We start from the raw sequence: 25116 nt of genomic DNA, 5'->3' as shown, positions 1-25116 counted from the left end.
AGTCCTACCTTCCAGTCAGGTACAGTTGGCAGTTCCACTTCATCGTTATGTGTGGTTTGCTCCTTCCCATTAATGCTTCTTTATTCCTACATAGCACTGCTGCGAGCGGACAGTCAGAGGCCGTCACAGCTGATGTCAATGACAAGTAAATATCCCAGCCTGCTGCCACGCATGGTGACGGGCTGTGCTTCCTCGCACTAACGGGCAGCCATGTAGTGTAGCGCTCTGCCTTCTGGGCTGGGGTGGAGCTTCGGTGGGGGTGCTGCTTCCTTGGTGGCAGGCGTTTGTCGGGATGACCTAACTCAGAGCCACAGTGCATGCTGGACATGGCCGCATGCCTTACTAAGAGCCCACCCACAGTGTCTGAGCGGGCAGTGATGCTTTGACAAGTGACAGGTAAGATCCAGAGCAGGCCCTACGCTGGGAGCGCATACCTGTCAGCAGGAGCCTAGTGAGAGAGGAGTAATTCTGTGGGGTGTCTCCCTGCACTGGGCATAGTGCCTGAGGCCCTGAGCGGGAGAAAACTGCTCTTTGATTTATTCTCAGATTAACACCTCCCCGTTTTGGTCTCTGTGTTAATTTTTGTCACTATCCTGCTGCTAAGAAAGAGCAGATAATTTATAGCTGGAAGTACTTCATGCTCTCTCTCCTCTGGGCTTGACAGAGTTTGAAAAACCATTATCTTTATAGCTAAAGAGACAGCATCATATGCCTGTTACATGTTCAGGGTGGTTAGGTTTAGTTTGAATTGTAAGTGTTTAAGACAACTTGGGACATGTGCATAGGGTCCGGTGCAGGGACAGGAGTTTTCTCTGCAACAGCGGAGCACTGATGTCGGTCTGTCTCATCTGTGTGCTTTTCTGGCCTGTGCCATTTATCTTGGCCTGCAGAGGCAGGTCCCATAACTGTCAGTATCTGGGATGTGGCCCTGAACACGGGAAGGGGACCCGCAAATCCGGCTGGTTTCTTCCAGGAGCCACCGGTGACCGTTGCCCTCATGCTTGGGGACTGGGTACAGGGCCCTCCATTCTCTGTCCATCCAGCATCTGAAAGCGAGCTGCCTTCATGATTTAAGAAAGAGATTTTTGACCCTAAATTTCCTTCTCATTGAACTACAGCTTTTAACCTGAAAAGTGAAAATATCTTAATTATACACCTGAAAGCAACCTCCAGCTTCTCAGTTAAGACGCAAAAAGTCTTAAAGTTAGTCCTTGTTCAGGTTCTTTTAGTGACTGCTTTTCTCCCTGTTTACTGTACTTTACTCACGTGGGATAATTGAACTGACACCTTTTTCCCCAGATGAGGTCATGGCCTTAGCTGTGGCTCTTGCTGAGGTCCTAAAAGATGCCCAAGGGTGGGGCAGCTGGGGATCTTGAGGATGGAGGGAAGGAAGGAAGGATGCTGGGTAGGCCTGACAGAGTGGCGTTATTTCCATTTTCACCTGAACAGGGTCAGCCACCGAAAGTAGGCTTGGCTGAAGAATTGGGGCAATAGTGTGACTGGGCTGGTTTGCCTGCCTCCTGAGGTTTTACATTTGGTGATGTGGCTCTGTCTGTTTCCTCCAGGGGTTTGCTTGTTAAAATCGACTTTCTTAGTTTTTCAGAGGATCTGTGTGGTTTGAGGGAGGTTCTGTTTAGGCCAGCTGTGTGTTCCTTGGGTTCAAGACCACCTCCTGATCCTGGCACCCCAAGTCCCTCACAGCTTTAGGTGGGGTGGGACCTCTTTCCCATTTGGTTTATGTGACTCCTAGCTTCCCCGGGGGGCTGAGCCAAGTTTCCGGGGCTCTTGTGATAGAGCCTGATGCAGGCCTGGAGAGCCGCCCACCCTACCTTTTAAAGCATATTTCTCCGCATCATCAGTGGGCTGCCTACCCCCAACAGACAGCAGGTGCTGTCCGCGTACAGGTGCTGAAGTAGGTCTCGCTGAGAACAATTCACTTCTCAGCCCATTGGGAGGCCATGATGCACACACATGATAGTACATGTTTATATCAAATGTGTGGCATAAATAACAATTACCCAGTAGGCAGTGACTTAGCAGAAGTCTAATAAACATTATTGTGTAAGAATAAATGAAACAGTGGTCAAGGGAAGGATGGGCTTGAGCTGAATGTTGGTGCTTGGGAGGATTAGGCTAGTCATAGGGACCTTGTGGAGGATGAGTTGCGATAACCCAGAGTGAGTGGCCTGGTCTGAGTGCAGTGTCAGGATGGTTGTTGGAGTAGGACATGGAGCACCTTGAATGCAGCTGATGGTTCTATTGGAGAAAGACTGGGTGTGGCCACACTTAGGAGCCTTGGTCCTGTGGACCCTCATGTAGCTCCAGGCTGCATATCAGCCAAGGAAGAGAGCCATGGAGCTCTCATGAAATTTCATTTTATCTCATTTTTTTAACCCTCACCCAAGGATATATTTTCCATTGCTTTTCAGAGAGAGTGGGAGGGAGAGAGAGGGAGAAACATCGATGTGAGAGACATCAATTAGTCGCCTCCCACATGCACCCCAGTTGGGGCCAGGGAGTGAACCTGCAATCGAGGCATGTGCCTTTGGCCAGAATCGAACCCAGGACCCTTCAGTCTGTGGGCCGACACTCTAACCACTGAGCCAAACCGGCTAGGGCGACTTTTTATTTTAAACACTGTTTACTGACTTTGTGTTAAGTAATTGAGAAACTCAGGATGGCAAGTGGCTGTCAGTGTTGAATGTGATCTAGAGGAGGTGTGTAGTGACCAGGCCTGGCCTTCGTGGGGTGTGTCCTGCTTCCCTGTTTAAGGGACTTTGGTGAGAGCAATGGAGGAGATGCTCTGTATCTGTGCTGTCCAGTCGTCAGCTGTTTGTGGCTACAGAGCACTTAAAATGTGGTCATCATGATAGTGGAACTGAATTTTAAACTTATAATTAATTTTTACAGTTTTAAGTTGCTTAACTTTGGGTAGCCCGAGTGGCTGCCAGAGGGGGTTCTGCGGTGTTAACATCTTTGTTGATGTTTGTGCCTAACTCACTAGGTTGTGGAAAGGATCAAAGTACCTAGTGACATACCTGGAACATAGTCTGTGTTCACTAAGTAGTCCCTTCTTCGTCAAATAAAACCTAGAAGTGATGACCATGAGATGTCAGTAGGGTGTGCGTGCACCAGTGGGGTGAGGTAGGTGCTTGACGAGCTAACTGTTGGCACATGTCCCAGATGGTGCATTCTGACCATGACACTTTCATGTGAACTTAACCCTCAAGGCTTTAGTGGTCACCAGGCTGTTCACTAGCAGAGCTTTGTGCTCGGCGAGCTTCTCAGAGGAAGGCCGTGTGCCATCCTTTTGTTCTGGTGAGTGACGTGGGGATCAGTCTGTAATGCACGTGGTCTCTCCTCAGCCTAAAGGACGCCAACGATGTCCCGATCCAGTGCGAAATCTCCCCCCTCGTCTCCTACGCTGGCGAAGTAAGTGTCTGCTCTCTTCCTACTTATAAAAGTGGAGCCTGGTTCTGTTTGACGATTAAGTGGAGTCCCCCTCAGAGAAGACAGAGCATTTTGGGGACCCCGCCCTGTGGAGCTCATCCTGGGCAGGAGCCACCAAGCTGCCTCTGCACTCAGTTCTTTTCCTCAGAGTCCTGTCCCTGCTCTGCCTCTGATCCCTGAGTGCGCTGGTTCCCACCCTGCTTAGAAAGGGACCTGCACTTGGGACGATTACAGGAAGAGTGAGCAGCATCTTACTAACTTTAGAAACTGCAGTATAATTAGAATAATCTTACTCTTCTGTTGTTTCATACTGTTATGAATGGTCATTAAGCTCAGTTTACAGTGTGTACCAAATAGATTTTTATTGACTTAAATTCTACATCTCAACCCAGCTTTGGTTGTTCATGCTTTAAATCATCATTACAGCCCTGGGCCCAGTATCGCGCATCACCAGTATCCACCCACTTTCTAACCATGTTTCCCCTCCACCCTCCTCCCAGGGACTGGAAAGTTATGTGGCCAACAGGGAATTCCACGCACCTTTGATCATCGATGAGCGTGGGGTCCACGAGCTGGTGAAAAACGGGGTGTGAGGCAGGCGTTGTCCTCACAGTAAGAGCAGCTTCTCTTGATGGGCGGACTGGGACCTGTAGGACCCACAGGTCTGCTTGGCGAACCCTTGGTAGCTGCTGCACATTCCCTGGGATCCAGAGGACTGGACTTCAGAGCAGTTATGTTCTCAGCTCACTGTCTTATTTATATTTTTCAATTGTATAATTTTTCCCAAGCCCTGGAGACCGTTGCCATCTGCAGCTCGTCTGGTTGGCATGTGGCACCCTCCTCGGGCCTGGGAGTGTCTCTCCTCACAGTTGTACATGGTAATAACATGCCTTGTTCATGCCGAGAGGTATCTGTGATACTGAGAGCTTGATTTATTTTATCAAAAAGTAAACTTTTTAAGAAAGTAATTTAAAAGGAAAATAAACTTTTCTTTTAGTCTCTGGAGTGTCATTTGTACCTTGAGGAATTCATTCTGTTGGGAAAACAGGAAACTTGGGAGAAACTTGAGATAATACAAAAAACAAATCACCATCGTGGGAAATTGCAGACTCAGAGTTTTCTAACAAGTGCCTGACTCTGGACTTGGTTCTCGCCCAGAGAGGCAGTGTCCTCCACGGGCGCATTGGGCTGTGTTGGGATGTGAGCACTGAGCACAGCTGAGGGGGTGGGATGAAGGGGCCAGCACCTGGGACGTGTCCTCAGCAGGATGTCTGGCTCACAGTCCCGTCAGGCTGGGGACCTCGTTTCATATCAGTGCTTCATTCTCTGCCCAAGTGTCTGTGGCATTGAGGGTTCAGAAGAATGTAGTTCCTGCATTTCCCTAGGCAAGTTACCACTGTCATTCCAGGTGTTTGGGGTTTTTTTTGTGGCAGGGGACGGGGGGAGTGTTGTTTGTTTCCAGGTAGAAGATTTTTAAGAAAGAGAAGAGTGTGGTTATAAAAATATGGGCCATAGATTACTTGTAAGGGTTCTCTGTGTCTAAAATAAGGTTTGTGTGAAAATATTGAGTTTATAAATACATTTTACATAGCATTTATTGACCAAACTCATAAAATTAGCATCTGGATAAATGAGAAATTCCAAAAATTATGTCTAGAGGAGAGCTTAACAGCCCGATTTCACTGTTTTCCATCCCATTTCTCAAAAAGATTTGTAAGGCTTGTGTTCTCCATCGGAATGAGCTCCTCGTGGGTGTGAGGGCAGGCCTGGCTGGTCTCGTTTCCTCCGCCGCTCCCTCCTGCCCTTAGGTAGCACCTGCCATGGCCAGATGCCGGGACTGGAGGCTGGGACTGGGGTTTGATTGGAAAGGACTGGGGTGGGATCCGGGTGTGAGGTGGTGGCAGTCTGTTCCTTCATGAGTCCCTGAAAAATAACTGCCTACTTAGAAAATACAGAATCGGGCCCGGCTGGGCGTGGCTCAGCAGTTGAGCGTCGACCTAGGATCCAGGTGATCGGGGTTTGATTCCTGGTCAGGGCACATGCCCGGGTTGCAGGCTCGATCAATGACTCTCTCATCATTGATGTTTCTGTCTCTCTCTCTCCCTCTCCTTTCCTTTCTCCGAAATCAATAAAGATACATTAAAAAGAAAAGAAAAGAAAAGAAAAAAGAAAAGAAAAGAAAATGTAGAATAGGGTACATGTTTATGAAAATGGGAGTTAGAGGCCTTGGCAGCAGAGTGGGATTAAAATCCAATGGCACCCGACTCTTGAACCCTGATTTCAGGAAGCTGTGAGGGCCACCCTGCCACGCCTTCTCACCCCACAATGTCTGGAAAATGCCACATGCATTGGCCTAGCCTTTGAATGGATGAAAGAGCCAGACAGTGTGTGGCCGCTCTGAAGCTGCCAGGGTCAGGAGGGTGGAGAAAACTCAGGGAGGGAGAGCAGTCCACGTGAAAGGCAACGAGGTCAGAGCTTGGATTGGCCCCCAAGAGACCAGATCAGGACCAGATGCTGCCTGCCGCCAGGGCCACACCCAGGGCAGTGAGAAGTAAGGGGAATTGCGACACGGTCGTGCAACAGCAGCTCGGCCAGTCACTGCTCTCAAGCTTCTGTCCCATTTCCTCTTAATTTATAGGAAGGAGTGTGTGTGTCTGTGTGTGCGTGCATATGTATCTGTATGTTTGCTCATGTGTGTTTATATGTGTGCATGCATGTGTATGTGTCTGTGTATGTGCTTGCATGTGTTTATGTGCCTGTGTCGGTATGTGTGCTTACATGTGTTTATATGTGTATCTGTATGCATGTGTGTGCACGTGTCTGTAGGTACATGTGTATGTCTGCCTGTTGTGTGTGTATCTGTGTGCGTATGTATCTGTGTGTGCCTGTATGTGTCTGCATGTTGTATGGGTCTGTGTGTGTGCACATGGGGGTGTGTGTGGTTGCAGGGACTAGCAGAGCAGTTCTGGGAATAACTAATCAGTGTTTAAACCAGAATGGGCTATATTTAGATGAGTGGCTGTTTCAGTGGGAAAGTTTTTCCTCACACTCTCCCCCTCCCTTTATTACACTCACTGCACATGTGTCCACTGCTTAGAAGAGACACTGAGGTCTGTGCACTTGGCAGCAGAGAAGAGGGCCTGAGGACATGAAATGTGTTGGATTCTGTTCATTACGCTTTGGGGCAGGAACTTCAATAACGTGCTTCTGGGTCATGAGAAGAAAAACCACACCATGTGATTTGTGCCTTGGGACACAGGTGGAAGTGGAAAACTCTACCCCCACAGACAACACCGTTGTCAGGCTGCTTGGCTCATTGACCTTGTCTCAGAGATGAGAATGTCCAGATGGTGATCAAACCAAAGGCCCAGAGCATCTTTCCAGCCACCTCTGTTGGGAAAGGGCTGTTTTGCCTCACCTCTCTGCCCTTGCCTCTGTACTTCATTGGCCTTCCTGCAGTGACACTGGGGCTTGTTTCTGGAGTTGCCTGGAGTCTCCTGGACGGTGGCACAGCCGTGGCCCCTGCGTGTCCTACCTCAATCAGCCTGCTGCCTGTCAGGGTTGCGGGGAGTGACCCCTGTGGATAAGATGAGGTCACACTGAAGCCCTGGCACAGATTTCATGGCTGATCTTTCACTGACTTCCTCAGGGCACACAGGCTGGTTCCTGAGTGAGCTGCTCCCGGGGCCTGTCCGCTGTCTCGGGTTTGGGAGGCCTGTGTGGCCTTCCGGTAGGTTGTTTCTGTGCAGCAGAGGGCAGCAGTCTCCAACGCTCAGGCACTAGGTTCTGGAACACTGGGATCTCTGTGTTTACCCCAGGGTGCTGGTACAGAGGCTCCAGGGGCCCACGTCCCACTCCAGGCCAACGTTCCGGGAGGGTCCCCCACAGCTGGACACACACAAACCGTCTCTGCTGTCACCACTCCCATTTGGAGAAGGACTAACATCACTTGGTCTGAGCCTTTTGTAGATGAGACAACCAAGGACCAAAGAGAAGCGACCCCCTTAAAGTCCCATGGCAAGTTAGTGATAACATTCAGGCTAGATTCTAGGGCAGCCAGACTTGGAGTGGAGGGTCACCAGTTCATTGAAGGTAATTAAAGGTCTAGGAGTGGATAAGACGGTAGGGACTGTAGAGGAAGAGGAGGAAGGGGAAGGTAGGCCCAGGACCGAGTCCCAGAAATAGTACCAACAGCATGGGTCACAGAAATTAGTAAAATTTCCTTATTTTTTATGTGTGCTCTCTCCAGACCTCCCTCCAACAAAAGTCCTTTGGGAAAAAGGGCCTGATAAGTTCATTTACACTAAGATGTTACTTGGCAGATTAAATTGTTACCTCTCTTGTGTTTAGAAAGTTAAATGATAGTAAAAAGATTATTGAAAAAAATGCCAGTTCTCTGCCCCACTCCTGTTCCACCTCCCCTTGCCCCAGTCCTGTTCCCTGGAAGTAACCACTAAGTTCTTGTAGCTTTTTCTTTGGTATTCATGTCCATATTTCCATATATATGTGCATCTGTATGTATATGGAATGATTTATAAATTTATCAGTCCTAGATGCTGTCTAATAACTTTCTGTTATGGTAGATGAGGGCTTAGCTTTCTAAATACCTTCTCTTATGTATCATCTTCCCTTCATCCTTCTGATACTGGGTCAAATCAATACCACCATTTTCAGTCTTATGATTATATAAATATGTTCCACAATTTCTCCGAGTAGTGTACAGTTATGTTTTCTTTTATGTACAACATTTTGTTTAATCTGGAGTTAATCATTTCCTCATTTTTTTTCATTTGCTTAGTTTGCTATTTTATCCAAATGCTACAAAAAGAACTCTCAAATGCAAAGCATAATACCAAAATTTCAATTTCAAAATAGTCAAACACGTCAGACCTCCCTTCCACTTCCCTGCATTCTCCCACCTGGATGGGCTTCCTCTAAGCCTAATTTGCAGCTGTTGCCCAGGTTCCTCCTTTCACACCTTTTCTATGTTGGAGCCCCTGTTTCCGTGTCTTTTCTGCAAGAAAAGTACATTTTTGAGTCCTTGTATACATACTTTAACATTCTGATGGATAATTCAGCTGGGTACAGTGTTCTGGGTTGGAGAGATTTTCTCAGATGTGGAAGGCATTGATTTATTGCCCTCCAGCTTCCAGGGTTGCCGTGGAGCAACCTGACACAATACTGATTCTCAGTATGGATCCCTGTGTGTGCTGCTTCCTCTCTCTAAGCTTGGAGGACCTTTGCTCTCTTGGTTCTGATTTCATGATAAAATTACTTAGTGTGGAACATTTTTCATTAACTGTGCTGGCTTAATGAGAATGCTTTCAATGTGAGGTTTGTGTCCTTTCGTCCTTGGAAAATGTTTATATTTGCCCCTATGGCTTCACTGGTAATTTCTAGCAAACATTTAAAGAATTTACATCCATTCTTTTCAAGTTATTCCAAAATGTGGAATAGAAGGGACCATTTCCTAACTCACTTGATGAGACCAGCACTACCCTGATATTAAAGCTAGAGAAAGATGTCATGGGAAGGAAACTACAGAACAATATCCCTTATGAATCTAGACACAAAAATCCTCAATAAAATACTAGTAAAATGAATAAGGCAGGATATGAAAATAATTTTACACATGAACAAGTGGCATTTTTACCAAGAATGAAAGAGATTCAACATGTAAAATTTATTCAAGTGACTACACCACATTAAAAACACACAAAATCATCTAAATTGATGAAGAAAAAGCATTTGACAAAATCCAACACACTTTCATGATGAAAACATTTAACAATCTAGGAATAGAAGGAAATTTCCTTAATCTGACTAAAGGCATTTATGAAAATTCACAACTAATATATCAATGGTGAAAGACTGAAAGCTTTTCCCTTCAGATCTGGAGCAAGATGAGGTTGTCTGCTCTTGCCCCCTTCTCATCACCCCAGTGGCCCAGAGCAAACAGAAAAGAGCTAAGAGCAGCCTAGCTTGGTATAAAAGAAGAAAAAAGTATTTATTTTTATATGACATGATCTCGTATATAGAAGATACTAAGCAAAATATATACATACACACACGTGTTTGTTTTGATCCTCACTGGAGGATTTTTCCATTGCTTTTCAGAGAGTGTGAGAAGGAGGGGGGAGGGAGAGGCATCGCCCGGCTGCCTCCTGCACACACCCAGCTGGGGCTGGGGATTGAGCCTGCAACCCAGGTATGTGCCCTTAGCTGGAATCGAACCCAGGCCCCTTCAGCCTGCAGGCTGACACTAACCACTGAGCCACACCTGCTGGGGTGTGCTTGCTTATTTGTTAACCCTCACCTGAGGATACTTTTTCCATTGATTTCTACAGAGAGTGGGGGGGGGGGGGGCGGAGAGAGGAGAGAAACATCGACATGAGAGACACATAAATTGGTTGCTTCTATCATGCAACCCGACTGGGGATGGGGAACCTGCAACCAAGGAACATGTCCTTGACAAGGAATTGAACCCACGACCCTTCAGACTACTGGCTGATGCTCTAACCACTGAACAGCCAAACCAACCAGGGCCACTTTTAAAAAAAAAAAAAAATCTTTATTGATTTCAGAGAGAGGAAGGGAGAGGGGGAGAGAGAGATAGAAACATCAATGAAGAGAGGGTCATTGATCAGCTGCCTCCTGCACGTCCCCAACTGGGGATTGAGCCTGCAACCCCAGGCATGTGCCCTGACCGGGAATCGAACCCCGATCTCCTGGATCCTAGGTTGATACTCAACCACTGAGCCATGCCTGGCTGGGCAACACACTTTTTAAAAAAAAATCCATTCTTCAAATCACAGCCTTTTGATTGGAAGTTTAATTCATTTATATTTAATGTAATTACTAATAATCTGGTATTTACATCTTTCATTTTGTTGTTTTCTTTTTAACTTATGTCATCCCCTCTCTGTTCCTACATTAATATCTTATTTTGTGTGTTAAATAGGTATTTTCTAGTGTACCAGTTCCCTTGCTTTTTCTTTTACTGTATATAGTTTTTAGTTTTTCTCCCTTGGAATTACAATTAACCTGTAACTTAAAACAATCTAGATCAAATGAATACCAACTTAATTTTAACAGTACATAAAAATAGTATTTAGTATAGTTCTGCTCCTTCCTTGCCCACTCCTTTCTGCTATTAGTACTTATATAAATATCTTTATACATGGTAAGCCTAACAACACATTTTTATAATTCTTGTTTTATTCAGTTGTTTTCTAAATCAGGAGAAGAAAAGTGTTAAAAACAAAAATACATCTATACAGTGTTTACATATACTTGTGTAGTTACTTTTACCAGTGCTTTTTATTTCTTCATATGAAGTCAAGTTTCTGTCTAGAGTCTTTTTTTTTTTTTTAATTTCATCTGAAGGACTCTCTTTAGTATTTCTTTCAAGAAATGTCTGCTAGTAATGAATGTTTTAAGTTTTAAAAAATATGGTAATAACTTAATTTCTCCTTCATTTTTGAAAGATAGCTTTGCAGGACATAAAATTGTTGGTTGGCATTGTTTTTGTTCCAGCACTTAAATATGTTATCTCACTGCCTTCTGACCTTTATGGTGTCTGCTGAGGAGTCAGCATGTAATCTTAATTTGGATCTCTTGTTATTTTGAGTCATTTTTTCTCTTGATGCTTTCAAGATTCTGTTTTAGTCTTGGGCATTCAGTAGTTTGACTATTATAGTGTAGGTACAGATCCTTGGAGTTTATTGATCTTGGATGTGTAGATTAATGTTTGTCATCAAATTTGGTATGTTCTTGGGCATTATTTGTTCATATATTTCTTTTTCCTCTTTCTCCCTTCTTTTCTTCCAGGACACTCATTATGCGTATACTGAATCCTTGATAGTATCCCACGTCTCTGAGGCTCAGTTCATTGTTCTTTACATTTCTCAGACTGAGTAATCACCATTGATCTATCTTCAAGTTCACTGATTCTTACTTCTGCCAGCTCAGATCTTCTGCAGAACCTCTCTAGTGAATTTTAAATTTTGGTTATTTTACTTTTTAGCTCCAAAATTTCTGCTTAGTTTTTAAAATAACTCCTGCCTCTTTATATTATCTCTTTGGTGAGACATTTTTCTTATACTTTTAATTCCTTGGGTATAGTTTACTTTAGTTGTTAGAAAATATTTATGATAGCCTATTTAAAATCTTTGACTAGTAAGTTCAACATCTGGTCTTCCTCAAGTAGCTTTTATTGACTGCTTTTTTTTTCCTGTGTGGGCCATACTTTCCTGGTTGTGTGCATGTGTCCTTTTTTAAACAACAACAACAACTGGACAATTAAATTATATAATGTGACAACCTAGAAATCATGTTCTCCTCTCTCTCTAGGCGCAGTTTTTTGTTTTTTTGCTGTTGCTGTTTGCTTAGTAACTTTTTTTAACTCATCCTTCAGCCGGTATTCTTTGTGTGTGTGGCCTCTGGAATCTCTGCTAGATAATTTAAAGGTCAGTTACTGATTGGACAGAGATTTCCTTAAATGCTTTGAACCAAATAGTCTCCTCCTCTTTGCTGAGGGGCTCAGTCTTGGGACACACCAATACATGGACCAGCAGTTCCTTAGTTTTCACTTCCTGTTTGCACAGAGCCTCAAGGTTGGCCAGAAGTGAGAGCTTAGGTCTTCCTCAGATCTTTCCTAGGCATTCTTACAGACTGGTACATGTGTGTGGTCTTCTAGGGACATGTTGAGGCTTTTCAGAGTCCCCTGTGGCTATAGCATACCCACATTTTCCTTTCAAGCTTTTTGGCCAGGCAGCCTGACTTGCTCCTTACATAGCTGCAATGTTAAACTTTTGCCACTATTGGTTTAATTGATTTAATTAATTGATTTGTCACAATTAATTGTTTTTGACAAATGTCCTAAGGATAGGTTATTTTGTTTGTTTTTTTCTGAGTGAGATCAAGCCCTGTAAATGGGGCTTTCCCAGAGGTACCAGGCAGGTAAAATAGTGACAGTTTTCTGGGATGTTGCTATTTGGGGAGGTCCACACCCCTCTGTCTGACTAGTGGCTACTAAGCTGCTGGGTTTCCCATATATCACGGTTTTGAGGCTGCTGATTTTAAAGGCTACTGCAGAGCTGGGCAGAAGGGGATGTGAAGACAGTGAGTTGAAACTTCACAAATCTCACTATTCTTACCTAATTTCAGCCATTTCCTTCAATCCTCAGGTTGTTGTAAGCCCTTGGTTAATTCCTAGTTTCAAAGAGTTGACTTTGACAGTGTTTCTAGTAGATTTTGGGGGTGCTTCTCCTTTTGCTGACATTCGGGTGCAAGCCCAGGGGGAGAGAGGGACACATACATGTACATATGTCACCTTGAAATGGCTAAATCAATGCTTTAAAAATTGAGCCTCCACATTACCATTCCTCCTGTAAGATACTGGCTACAAGGCATCTCACGCAGGCAAATCATTTTACGATTGTGTGTCAGGGTCTGTGAGCATAGCCTCACAGCCTAGGTTCAGTTTAAAGTAAATCACCTCCCATGACTGACCCGGGGACTGATTTTTGGGAAGAGCACACACAGGTGGATGGAGATACATCCATATGCCTTATTTTTAAAGGACACCATTTAGAAGATACGCCTTTCACCCCTTAAACACATACTGTCATTGTCCTCAAAGGTTTATTTTTACTGGTGGACAAACTGGAGCATTGAATTTCATTGAGACCAGAGTGACTGATAACCAGTGGTTAGCTAAGGGGCATGCTTTCTTGAGCCTTTGTTTGTCTTACTTGATTTAGGTTAATGAACCAAAAAGGAGTCAATGAGCAGTAAAGACTGACCCTGAGTGCTACTATGCCCTTGTGGGGATTTGAGGGAGGCCTGAGGCCCCGTCTGCCATCATTGAACCCCCGTGTGTTTTATTCTTTCAGAAGGTTCTGTGGAGAAAAAGCTGTTTAACTCACAGGTAGAGCCCTGCTTCGTGTTTGCAAACCAACCCTTGACTGAACGCATAATGAGAACACCAGTTTTCAGTTGGAGGCCAAATAAAAGTTCTATTTTAGACACATTTCCTTATTTGTTTCAAGTGTGCCACTGACAGGATGATGACAGTCTCCCATTTCGATAACCCACCTCTTTTTCATGTTGAGCTTGCTCAGGTCCCCAAACCCAGAAACCAACTGTATTTTCACTTCACTCTTCTTTTCTCTGAAACTGCAAATTAGGTTTCTTTATAATATTCCAAAAACTGGCTTCCTTTCTCTTCTCCATCTCTGGGTTCTCCAATGGTTGTTACTCTGTGGAGCTGAATAACTGCGGGTGGTGTGTGGTGGTTCAAGTCCTGCATTTACCCAGCTCGCTGTTTAATCAGAAACAGGGCCCGACCTCTTGGGGAGCCAGACCTTGCCGGGTGCACCTGCGACCGACGCACCTGCAACCGATGCACCTGCCTCTCGGACCAAGATGCTCTTGTCTGGCTTTCCACAGACAATGGAGATGCTTAGGACACACAGGACGTGTAAAATTCTATCAGGTGACAACATCTGAAAGTGAAGGATTAGAAGTTTAACTGATATTCTATTTTTATTACTCCACAGGAGGCTTTCATGGGGCTGCGTTTTCTGTGCTTTTCATTTCCTTCGAGACATTACTCTCAAATGTCCTTTCTGGGATATGATCATGATTATGTAATATTGTGTTTTAGACTTGAGACTCTGTGGGTTGTTTCTAGAGACTCCGTCTTTTCAACTAATTTCAAAATAGAAATAAAAATGCTGGAGGATTGAGAGCTGGGGGCCAGGTTGATGCAGTTGGCCCTCAGTAAACTTTGCCCTTTAATGCTCTCTGGGTGTCCTCAGTCTTTCATAAATCACTTCAGATTTTCATCAACTGTTGGGTCACCTTTCCAGCATTTTCCGTGAGATAGGTCAGGAATCGGGACACCTGGGCTCTCACCTGTCTTGTGATGAACCAGAGAGACTGGGGCCAGGTCACGATTCCTTCTGAGCCTTGGTCTCCTGGTCTGCAGAGTGCAGCGGGGTGTGTGTGTGTAGGATGTGGCTCAATGAGCTGCATGTGTGTTTTTCTGTGACTGTGAAATACCCTGGTTGTGCAATATGAGCCTCATTCATCCGTGCCTTTGGCTTCTCCTAATGTTCTTGCTAGTCACCCTCTTTCCATGTATTTTCATTGTATATCTATTTTCCCATCTTCTATGTTGTAGCTAGTTCACATGTATCCAGTGGTTTCTATGAGGCAGATGCTGTTGTAACTGCTTTATATTTATTAACTCATTTATTCTTCACAACAACCCTCTGAGCTACAAGCTACCTATTGGGGAGTGGGACACAGAGAGGTCAAATAGGCCACTGAAGGTCACTCTGAGAGCTCGGAGCTGAGCTAAGACTTAAACTCGAGGATCCAGGGACCAGAGCACGTTCTTAACAACTGCTCTCTGCCCGAGTTCCCCCCAGTACAGCGTCAAGCCGCGACCTGCTCCCTCTTCCCCGTTCGCTATATGCTATAAATACTTTCTCATCCATGGGCCTTCCTTCCCAGCACCTGGCAAACTGACTCTTCATTCCGCCTTTAAGGATTTTAGTGCCTCATTCAGTCTCTCTGCCACTGGCTTATCAGGCCCACAGCCTGCCTCCCTCTCCTGCAGATTCATGCAGGGGCCCAGCGGGGACCTTGCCACCCGCATCTTTTGCCTCTCGAATGTGGTCAGCACTTTCTGGCTGTGACATCTTTGACGGCTTGGTTCTATCTGCTGGGGACTCCAAATTGTATTTGTTCCCTAAAACCCTTAAAATGCTCTCTTCTCCATGAAGCCCGTGATCTGTCTAATAAGAATCTTACAACATGTGGCCTAGGCCTTGCTCACGGCATTTGTTTTCTGCCACGTTTTACAACTCTGCTCCCGTGGGTTGAAGTCCTAGAATGAGCTGGAGATATGGGGGAGCCAGAGATGAGTAAGACCAGAGCCTGGTGGAGGAGACATTCATTTGTCAAGGGCAGGTGGGAGGAGAGGGCAAGCCAAGGGGTTGCTGGTTAGGGGCCCTGATGCTGAAGTCCGTTCAGCTGTGCCTCTGGGGGAGGGTTTCCTGGAGAGACCAGAGGGTCCCTGTGCTCTTCACACTCTGTGACTACAGGGAACCTTCTGTCCTTTCTTTGGGAGAATTGGCAGCAGAGACACTCTAGGTTCATTATGAGGAACAAACCTGTGGGGCCCGGCTGGTGGGGCTCAGCAGTCAAGTGTTGACCTAGGATCCAGGAGATCATGGTTCGATTCCTGGTCAGGCCACATGCCCGGGTTTTGGCTTGGTCTCCAGTTAGGGACATGCAGGAGGCAGCCGATCAATGACCCTCTCATCATTGATGTTTCTATCTCTCTCTCCCTCTCCCTTCTTCTCTCTGAAATCAATAAAAACATATAAAAAAAAAATAGCTCCCAAGTAGGAGCACGTAACACCTGAGAGAATTAAGACACCCTGACGAGCTCAGATTCTGGAGGAAGGAAGGAAATGGTAGCCGGGAGCCTGGAGTGAGCAGAAAGGACATGCAGGGAACTGGTCAAGCTCTTTTTAGGAACAGTAATGATACAGCTCTATTATAATGGTACTATCGCGGGGGCGACAGGGCCGACGCTGACTGAGGGTTGCAGCACCATTGCACACTTCTGAAGTATAAGAACATTTATACCCAGGAACATTTCCACAGGGTGGATACTATTAACATTTCCTCTTAGAGATGAGAAACAGAGCCATAGGAAGTTAGGTCATAGCTGATCCTAGAGGAGGGGAAAGTGGGGGAGATTAAAAGTACACAGACTATAGGTGGTAGAAATAAATAAAAATACTTAAATAGTCTCCATAAATAGCTTGAATTTGCCACACAATGCAGAATATATGAAAATAACCAAACCCAAGCATATGTTATTCATGGGGATTAACCTAAACCAGAGAAAGTACCCTTCAAAGTATTAGAAGATCAAAGTAAGCCCAAAGTTAGCAGAAGGAGTGAGACAAAGATCGGAACAGAAATTAAGAAGAGAAAAGCGGTCCTGGCCGGCGTGCTCCGTGCCTAGAGCGCGGCCCTCGCACTCGGGGCCCGCAGGTTCGATTCTGGTCAAGGGCACGTACCTGGCTGCAGGCTCCATCCCCCGCCCCTGCTGGGGTGTGTGCGGGAGGCAGCCGACCGAGGTGTCTCTCACGTCCGCATCTCTCTCCGCCCCCCTCTCCCCCCCTTCTACTCTCTCTAAAAGTCAATGGAAAAAATGTCCTCGGGTGGAGATTAACTAAATGAAAGAACAGAAAAACAATAGGAAATTCAGCAAAATGAAGGGTTGGCTTCTCTAAAAGATAAGCAAAGTTGACAAACATTTAACCAACTTAGAAAAGACTCAAATAAAGTTGTAAGTGAGGGAGGAGACCATGTCACCGACAACCACAGAGAGACAAAGACAAAGAGCCTCTGAAGTCCCCGGCTGACCCTGCTCCGGTCCCACCTGGCCACACCCTGACCCTCACTGGCCCGTTTGCTTCACTGTTTTTTTTCTGTTTATTTTGTTGGCCTAAAATCTCTTAAGTGTTTAAAGTAAAAGCATTTTGTGCAATTGCACGGTGTTTTGGAAAAAGTGATGCAGTGGGGACTCGAGACTTGGGCTCCGCTCGGCACTTTGCCTCCTGTTCTGTGACACCTCGGACGGGTCACCTTGCCGGGGCTCAGTGGTCAGACAAGGGGCTAGGCTGGCTCTCTGGGGACTCCTCCCAGGTCCCACGCACCAGGTCCCAGAACAGAAACTTGCCCTGCTGGTTGTGAGAACACAGACAAAGGCCCCTGAGGAAGGTGCAGGAGCCCGGCTTGGGAGAAGGAAAGACAAACTCCATGTGTAAGACCAACGTGGAGCCTCCCAGGAGCACACGGCGTTGCGCAGAATCAGTCTGGTCTTTATACTGGACAGCGGTGGAGTGCCGCTGGCCACCTCACACTGGTGTGAGCGTGGGAAGTGACACTGGCGTGGACATGCCCCTCTGCTTTGGAACACGCCGTGTTAGAGATGGGGGCGCTGTTAGAGGTGCAGCGTGCTCGCCCGGCAGCCCCGGGTGCCGGGATGGAGTTCCACAGGGAGAGCCCAGTGATGGCCAGCGAGCCAGCCCAGGCTCTAAAGTGAGACGTGTCTCCCAGTTGCCACCACAGCGGCTGCCCTCCAGCAGCCCAAGTTCCCGTGGCCTCTTGCTGTGCAGCACAGACACGAATGGCCGGTTTCTGAGGAGCTTTAGGGACTTAACAGAGACAGCTCTGCTCTTCATGGTCCCCCGCTGGAGGTCTCCTAGACCTGGTTCCTCTTGTGAAGTGTCTCCTTCTCCAGACGCTCTGTGGGACCGCCCCCAGGGTCCCTGTCCACTGTCCTGTTTGCGCCCCCCGCCCATCTTGGGGGCTGAGCAGTCCCAGCTCGCCCGTCCAGGTACAAGTGGGGAAGAGATGGTAATGGCCTCAGGGCCGGGACTATCTCTAGAAGGCGGGTCAGGTCTCCTTGCCTCCTGTTGCCACCCGCCCCCCCGCGCCCCCCCGCCTGGAGCCTCCAAGAGTCCTGCACCCCGGGACTCCCAGGCAGCCTGGAGGCTCAGGACCAGTCCGGGCTCTGAAGGGTTGAGGCCACCAGCCTGGGAGGACGCAGAGGATGACAAGTCCTTTAGAAGCTGAGGAAGGGCCGCTGTGTCCCCCCGCCCCCCGCCCGCCCGCAAGGTCTCTGGCCCCACTGCGGAGATGAAAAAAAAAGAGGGAAAATAAAAGGTTCCAAAACAGTTTAGAAAGTCCTTGTAAACGCCTGTGTTTTCATTTAGCAGCCTGACCAGGGCAGCGACAGACCCTCTGCAGCAATGACCAAGTGGGAATTGAGTGGAAAAATAGGAGTCCTGGGGCCTCCAGCTGTGTTTTTGGTGGGGTAGCTGTGGGGGGACGGGATGGAGTCAGATCTTCTAGGGGAGGCCCCAGCTCTGCGCTTTCATGGATAAAACACAGACCAGCTCCGTGTGCCTGACCCCGCTGCCCTGCAAGCTCTGGCTGTGAGAATCCCAGCCTCACGCTGTGCCGACTCCAGCGAGGTGGGGTCCCGGGTGGGGACCAGCAGCAGATGGAGGGGCCCGGGACAGGGTGGAAGAGAGCTTGTCTTTAAGACTGTCCCGTGGTTATACATGTTTTTCTCCTATGAATGGGTTTTGCTGTAAATTACAGCTCTGCCCGTGGTCCCTTGGGTCAAAAGAACTAGTCTCCAAACAGAAAACAGCTCCGCCTGGTGCCTCCGCCGCTTCCCTCCCAGCCCCTTCCTAATTGAAACCACATGTGCCCCGTGCTGGATGCTGGGAGCCTGGCGTCTTCCCAGGAATCCTCAGAATGTGAAGTTTCTCGCAAAGGCGTCTTGCATCAGCCCGTGGATGCGCGCCTGCCGCTGGGCTCCCGCGGCCGAGCGAGCGGAGCCCCTCACGCCCAGCTCTCCCTCCGGGGCCCGGGGACACCGTGGATCGCAGCCCGCCCGCCTCGGCCCGCAGCTGCGAGCTCCTGGATGAGCGTGAGTGCCACGTGTTTTCTTTTTTCCTTTGTGTTCTTTCTTTTCCAAAAATCGAAAGCTCTGACTGTGCTTCTCCTGGTCTCTGGAGGAGTTTACAAAAGAGCCCGAGAGGGTTTCGAGTGAGGAGCGGAAGGGAAGCAGCTGGGGCGCCATCGGCCCCAGAGATCAAGGTCTCGCCTTTTCGGGGGGCTGGATTTACGTTCTGGAGGGAACAACAAAGAGACCAAGCGCCAGAGAAGACAGGCAGGACGAGGGGGCCCACGCGGCCTCCGGGCGCGGCAGCCGGGGAGCTGGGCGGAGGCGCCGGCCCTCGGCGCTGCGAGACGACATCTTTTGCGCTTCTGTCTTTTTGGAGGAGGTTGACTGGCCGTGAGGGGGGCGCCTCGGGCAGAGGGGTGGCCTCGCCCTGAGGTGCGGGTGCAGCGGGGCCTGCGCGGGCGGTGATGGGGACATCCCCCTGCCAGCTCCGTCCTCTCCGCCTCGCGGCCCAGGCTGCCATTCCCTTTGTTACCAAGACTCGGGGCTGTTTCCCGCTGGGACCTCTGAATCCTGGCTGAGGCTCAAGAGTCCCATCCAAGGGGAAGGAGCGTTTTTCCAAGTGGCGGAAACCGTCAGGCCAGCCATTTCAGGCGGTAGTCCACGCGGCTAGGCTGGCGGGGCCTCAGCACCATTTTCTTGTGCCGGGCTCCAGCACTCTCTCCGGATGACATGGCCTGCAAAGCGCTGGGGCCTCTCCTGGCCTCGCTTCACAGACGCCGGGAGAGAGACGGCCTGAGCAGGGGTCTCCACTTCCCGTGGCAGGTTCCCCTCACGGCGAGATCCTGGAGGAGCTTAATTAGCAGTCAGCGCAGGAAGAGGGTGCTGGGTGGGACGTTTGGCCCTGTGTGGAGATGAGACAGTGGACGCCACATGCTCACCCTGCCCCAGGCCCCATGCTCCACGCTCAGAGCTCCGCACTTCGCAGCGGCATCCCCACCGCTCTCAGGCATCATCCCACGTTGAGGACGTGAAGGCTCAGAGCGGTGGGACATCAAGCACGTCTGGCTCTGTGCCCTGTGCTTGTCCCTGTCGATGGCATTTCCTCTTCTTAGTTGAGGTGTGGTTGGCATATGACGTTATATGTTAGCCTCAGGTTTACAAACGATTCGGTGTTTGTGTCCATCCAGTGGAGACGGCCGACCACCATCCAGTCAGTGTATGAAAGCGTTTTCTTCTCGGTAGGACTCAAACCCGGCTCTGGGTCACTGAGTGGTGCCCCCGGCCCCTCAAGGGGGCTGCTGTCGGGGCGGAGGGCAGCCTGCGGCTCCCTCGCGGGCGGCTGCGCTTGGAGATGCTTTTCCCTGGGTCATCTCCTTGGGTCCGTTTCCGGCTGCTCCATGAACTCAGCTTTGTTATGCAGAGAGCCCTGGGGGTCAGAGAGCCGGGCTCAGGTCTGAGCGCACCTGTCGCCGCCTGGCAACCTGCTTTCCCTTCCTGCCCCGGCCCCTCTGCTGACAGAAACCGCAGCTGTGCCCCGGTGGCGCTGCTTTCAGAGACGTTGGATGTGGGCCCTTCCGAAGCTCTAAAGGGCCCGGGCAGCCCAGCTTGTGGGTGGTCACCGAGCGCTGGGCCCTCGGGCGAGCAGCCGCCCCGCGGGGAGTGCTGGCCCCAGGGGTTGCATTTGGGAGTGTGTGACATTGGCGTGGGCAGCCTGTCTCAGTGGCCACCTCCTTGAATGGAAGCTGTCCCTTCTCGCGGTCAATATTCCCGGTTTTCTCTCTGAAACTGGTGGCCAGCTTGGTCGCGGTCCCTGCCCAGGCGGTGGGACACCACGCTGTCCTCCGCTGGGTCTGCGCTGTCCTAGAGGAGGATTCAGGATCAGTGTCCGGTTTCTCCCTCTGGGTTTTTCCAGGTGAGAGGCTTGCGGTACTGTGTCACATAGAGGTGTCTGAGGCCCCAGCACCGTATTCTCTCCGAGAATTGCTGATATTCAGTGTTCCGAAAAAGCAACCAAACAGCCATAATGAGAAACGTGGAGCGTCAGTGACTGCCAGCTGCACCCCGCCACTGTTCAGCACTGCTGCTCATGGCCAAGCACTCCGAGCCCCAAGGGTCTTTGCAGGGACATCAGCTATTGTCACCTACACTGTCCCTGCGTTTCCTCAGCGTGAGTCAGCATGCGGCCTCGGGGGAGCAGTCACCCCCTCTGCTGTGGGTAAATGGGGCTTAGTGAGAGTGGTGACAATGTCCAGCCCACATCGTTTCCTTCGTCAGAGCTCAGCCAGTCCCAGCCCACCGCTACCCACACTCTGAAAGCCGGTGGCGTGGCTCTGGGTGGGAGGCAGAGGCCTCTCTGGACCTCTCCCAGGGACAGCCTGGCTGCGCTGACGTAGCGGGGTTCCCGGGAAGTGGGTGACCGCTGTGAAGTCTTACTGCCGTTACGCCAATGCCTGACCCCTCCAGGCACCCGTTTCCCAGGGAAATGTTTTCAGCTTGCGAGGGTGGTAGATTATTGGACATTATTAAAACACCTGCAAACACAAGCTAGGTCTGCACTTCCTTCAGGGTCCTGGCCCCACTTCCCACCCCAGCTCGAGGGCCCCTCTTCTGCTGCGAGTGGCAGGGCTGTGTGACAGCCACCTCCCATCTGCCTGTCTCTGCCACCGGGTCTCCACCCAGGTTCCATCAGAGGCCCCTGGTGAGCTTTGCAAAAAGGCAGGTCCCCAGCTCCATCCCAGACCAACAAATAAGCACATTTATGCTCAGTGACCAGGGCACCTGCACTTTGTAGCCACCTCCCTCTGTGACTCGGTGGTGGGTGTCCCCCTGACTGCATTTAGGGTGCCGTGAAGACCACACAGTGACTCATCCACCCGCCCTGCATCTCGGGGACTTGCTCCCTGAGCGTCTGCCGGGCTGCTGAGAGTGGATGAAGGGAGAAACAACTGTTGGTAGAGAATGGTCATGGGAAGGACACGCCTCTGGCCAGCCCCTTGGAAAATCCAGAGATGAAGGTCCAAACATCTCTTAACAGACCAGTCTAGATGCCCCATGAGGCCCGCCACGCAGAGGCATAGCTCTGTCTGTAAGAAAAAGAATGAACACTCGTGGGCCCCAGGACCGGGTAAAGTCAATCTTTCCTTTTCTAAGACTAAGATGAAAGAACTAGAGCGGTTTGAAGGCCTTCAGGCCCAGAAAGGGGCCTGGCAGATGTGACGTTTTCTGTTTCACTCTATTCTGAGGTGCATGTGGATCATTCCTGTTCAGCAAGAGAGTTCTGAGTGTTTACTAAGTGCCTGAATGTGACAGGCAGGGTCCCTTCCCAAGCTTATCACCAGGCGGAGAGCTCAGGACTCAGCACGGGAGCTGTGCAGGAAGTGGGCTCAGTGTCTAGGCCCAGAGGGTCGGTGCTGTAGCCGGAGCTCCAGGTGCAGGAAGGATCGGGTGAAACCGGACAGGCGGGAGGCCAAGGGTAGGGCGGGCGCTGCTGTGATGGATGGTGAGGGACCAAAGGCTCCGTCAGCAGTGAGGACGCGGCCTGGCGTGGCTTTGGCCGGGAGTGGAGCCATAGCCTGCACAGATGTGCTCTTTTCCATTCGGGGAGCTTCAGGCCTTGTGCAGTTTGAACATTTCCTTTACCCTAAAGCAGGGGAAGTGCTAAGATTCACTGGCTGGCGCAAAAGGAAAGTTACAGGTAGAAGCAGGTACGTTGGCCGACTCTCAGCCATCTGTCTGGATGCGAAGGGGTTGGGTCCTGACCCTGTTGGTGGACAAGCTCGATGGGCCGAGCGGGTGTGGAAGCAACTGGAACGAGCCTGCAAGGAGGTATTGCCGCTGATGGAGGGGCAGAAGCAGAGAAACCTCAAGCCAGCCATGGGCAGGACAAGAAGACCTAGAGCTGGAACTCACAAGACCAGCACCTGAGGTCCAGGTCAGCCAGGATTTCCCTAGTGGCTGCTCTGCCCTGGCTGCCCACAGGCCGGGCGCTGGGGAGGCTGGGCCTCTTCATTGTCTCTCTTCCTTCTTGGTCTCATCACTTCCACCCACTCCCACAGCGCGGACCTCTCAGTGTGGATGCTTCTACCTGGGACCCACAGGAAACATTGCTAACTAGACAAAAGTGGTGTTTCCCAAAGCGTGACCTTTGGGAACCTGTGAGTGTCTTACTAGATAATGGTCTCTGTGCCCGAGTTTGGGAACAGTCTTAGACTACAGGTTTCTCTTCAGGACTCCCGAGGTCCTTCGTGTGGCAGCGAGCGCTGGACTCTCCCAGAGGGCAGCTTGTGCTCCATGCGCGTTTCGGACTATGGAGCTCTCTTTGAAGGAAGTCTCCTGAGGGGCGAGGGCTCACAGCTCACAGGTAGAGAAATTCGAGACTGGGGAATTTGCCTTAAAACAAGTCTCTTGCAGGAAAGGCTGGTGGAGCAACGGAGCAATAGCAGGCTGGGGTGGGGCCTGGGCTTGCCCACAAGCTGGTGCTCTGGCCACAACGGCTCTGGGTTTGTTTCTGCAGAAGTGGCAGTAATGCCAGGTGAGCCACAAGTTGTCAACTGCAGACACCGCAACCCTACGCATGTGTGGGGGACACGGCACTGGGCGGGGCAGTGACCACACGCTGCCTCAGAGTGGCCCCCCGAGCTGACTGCACGCTGGGCAGCTGCAGTGCTGGCTGAGGGGGCAGGTGGGGAGTGTCTCCTTGGTTCCCAGGCCTCTCCGAAGCCGCGGTGTCAGATGGGGCACATGCAGCTCTCTCTGCTGCCAAGGCAGCACTGACTCCTGGCAGCCATATATTGATGCCCAAGGGCCATGCACTGACGCCCAGGGGTCGCTTAGTGCATCTGGCTACAAAGCCGCTATGAGGCGAAACCCTGGGCCTGGGTCTCCTTCCTCCGAAAGCAGGGCTGGGTCGGGGACTCTGATGATTTGGGACGTGAGGGACAGCCCCCAAGTGCCCGGTCTGACCCCAGTTCCCTCCCGAGAGCTCCCTGCTGCTGCCCAGGACGGCCCATCCTCCGTTCAATTCTTGGCTTCTCCCCAGACACGCGGGTCTCAGCCTGACTCTCCTTCCACCGCTTGCTCGATGTATTTACCTGTTTCCATCGTAGGAAACCGTGCTCTTTATGTTCAAAACCAAACTCACGATCTTCCCCCACAAGCCAGCTCCTCCTCCGTGGTCCCAGGGTCTGTTCTCGGTGACCTGCCCATGGTCACGTGCAGCTGTGGGGACATGGCTGTTTCCCCACGGCAGCCATCCTCAGCACGCTCAGCCCCTCTTCCCTTCCTGTGTCGTCACCCCAGGTCAGGCTCTCTGGGCCGCTTGGCCTGTCTGTCCTCTAAGGCCCTGCGTGCCGGGTGCAGCCTGACCGAGTGAGCAGCAGCTGCGTGAATCCCGAGGTCATCCAGGTACCGCCCAGTGAGGAGATGAGCCCGACGGTCCGCGCACATGCCGGCATCATGGTCGCGGTGCCCTTGGACCAACTTTGCTGTAAGAGTGATGGCTTCCTTCAGCCTCGGGGCAGGGAGGTCACCAGCCGCTAACCTTCACCGTCGGTGCTGGGAAAACAGCTGTCTGCATGCTGCCTGGGGACCCGGGGCTCTGGCCCTGCTCTGAGTTTCAGGAACAAAGTGAGGCAGTGTTTTTAGACATTGCTGTGAAAACCAGCACAGAGGTGGCTCACTGGGCCTCTCTGGAGCCGTGAGGTGTGACAGGGCAGCAGTCCAGCGGAGGCTGGGGTGTTCCCTCAAGTGCTGTGGGCCTCGCCGGGGACCTGGAAGCCAGGGTGAATCTGTGTGACGATACCTGATGGCCGTCTTGCCCGGCGTGGGCCCTTTATTCCTCTCGAATTCTGCATCCTTTACAGAAGCGGCTGGAGACTGGTGTAGCCAGTCTTTGAGGGGACCCCACGCCGAGGCACCGTGGACTCCACGTGGCCACAGACACTTAGTGGGACCCGGGAAAGCCCACGAAAGGGATGTGAAATGTAACTGTACCCAACACCGGTGATGGAAAGGGGAAACGAGGTGAAATGCACAGGTGCCGCTGTGTGTGAATGTACAAGGAGACACCGCGGGCAACAGCTGCACCTGCAGAAGGGACGACCAAACTGTGACGGGGACTTGCGTCACACGGAGCGGGGGACCAGTGTCATCCA

The 25116-nt window shown here is 50.1% G+C and overlaps 2 protein-coding genes across 5 annotated transcripts in view; both read left to right on the top strand.

The window, feature by feature from the left end:
* UAP1 (UDP-N-acetylglucosamine pyrophosphorylase 1) overlaps positions 1 to 4449 on the top strand; it is a 29029-nt gene extending 24580 nt beyond the window's left edge. For 2 of the 4 annotated variants that reach the window (XM_081121423.1, XM_081121422.1), the window contains 3 exons: positions 95 to 145; positions 3366 to 3432; positions 3951 to 4449. In XM_081121423.1, coding sequence (XP_080977549.1) covers positions 95 to 145; positions 3366 to 3432; positions 3951 to 4043 — 211 coding nt within the window. In that variant the 3' untranslated portion in view covers positions 4044 to 4449. The remainder of the gene's footprint in view (positions 1 to 94; positions 146 to 3365; positions 3433 to 3950) is intronic. The other 2 variants (XM_081121424.1, XM_081121425.1) reach the window with 1 other exon arrangement.
* A 14342-nt stretch (positions 4450 to 18791) lies between these two features.
* DDR2 (discoidin domain receptor tyrosine kinase 2) overlaps positions 18792 to 25116 on the top strand; it is a 77471-nt gene continuing 71146 nt past the window's right edge. Inside the window, exon 1 of the mRNA XM_081121852.1 lies at positions 18792 to 18985. The gene's annotated coding sequence lies outside the window, so the exon portion shown is untranslated. The remainder of the gene's footprint in view (positions 18986 to 25116) is intronic.

The sequence above is a fragment of the Miniopterus schreibersii genome, assembly GCF_964146895.1.
Source record: "Miniopterus schreibersii genome assembly, chromosome: 19".
NCBI lineage: Eukaryota > Metazoa > Chordata > Mammalia > Chiroptera > Miniopteridae > Miniopterus > Miniopterus schreibersii.
This window is presented reverse-complemented; position numbering and strand designations above follow the sequence as displayed.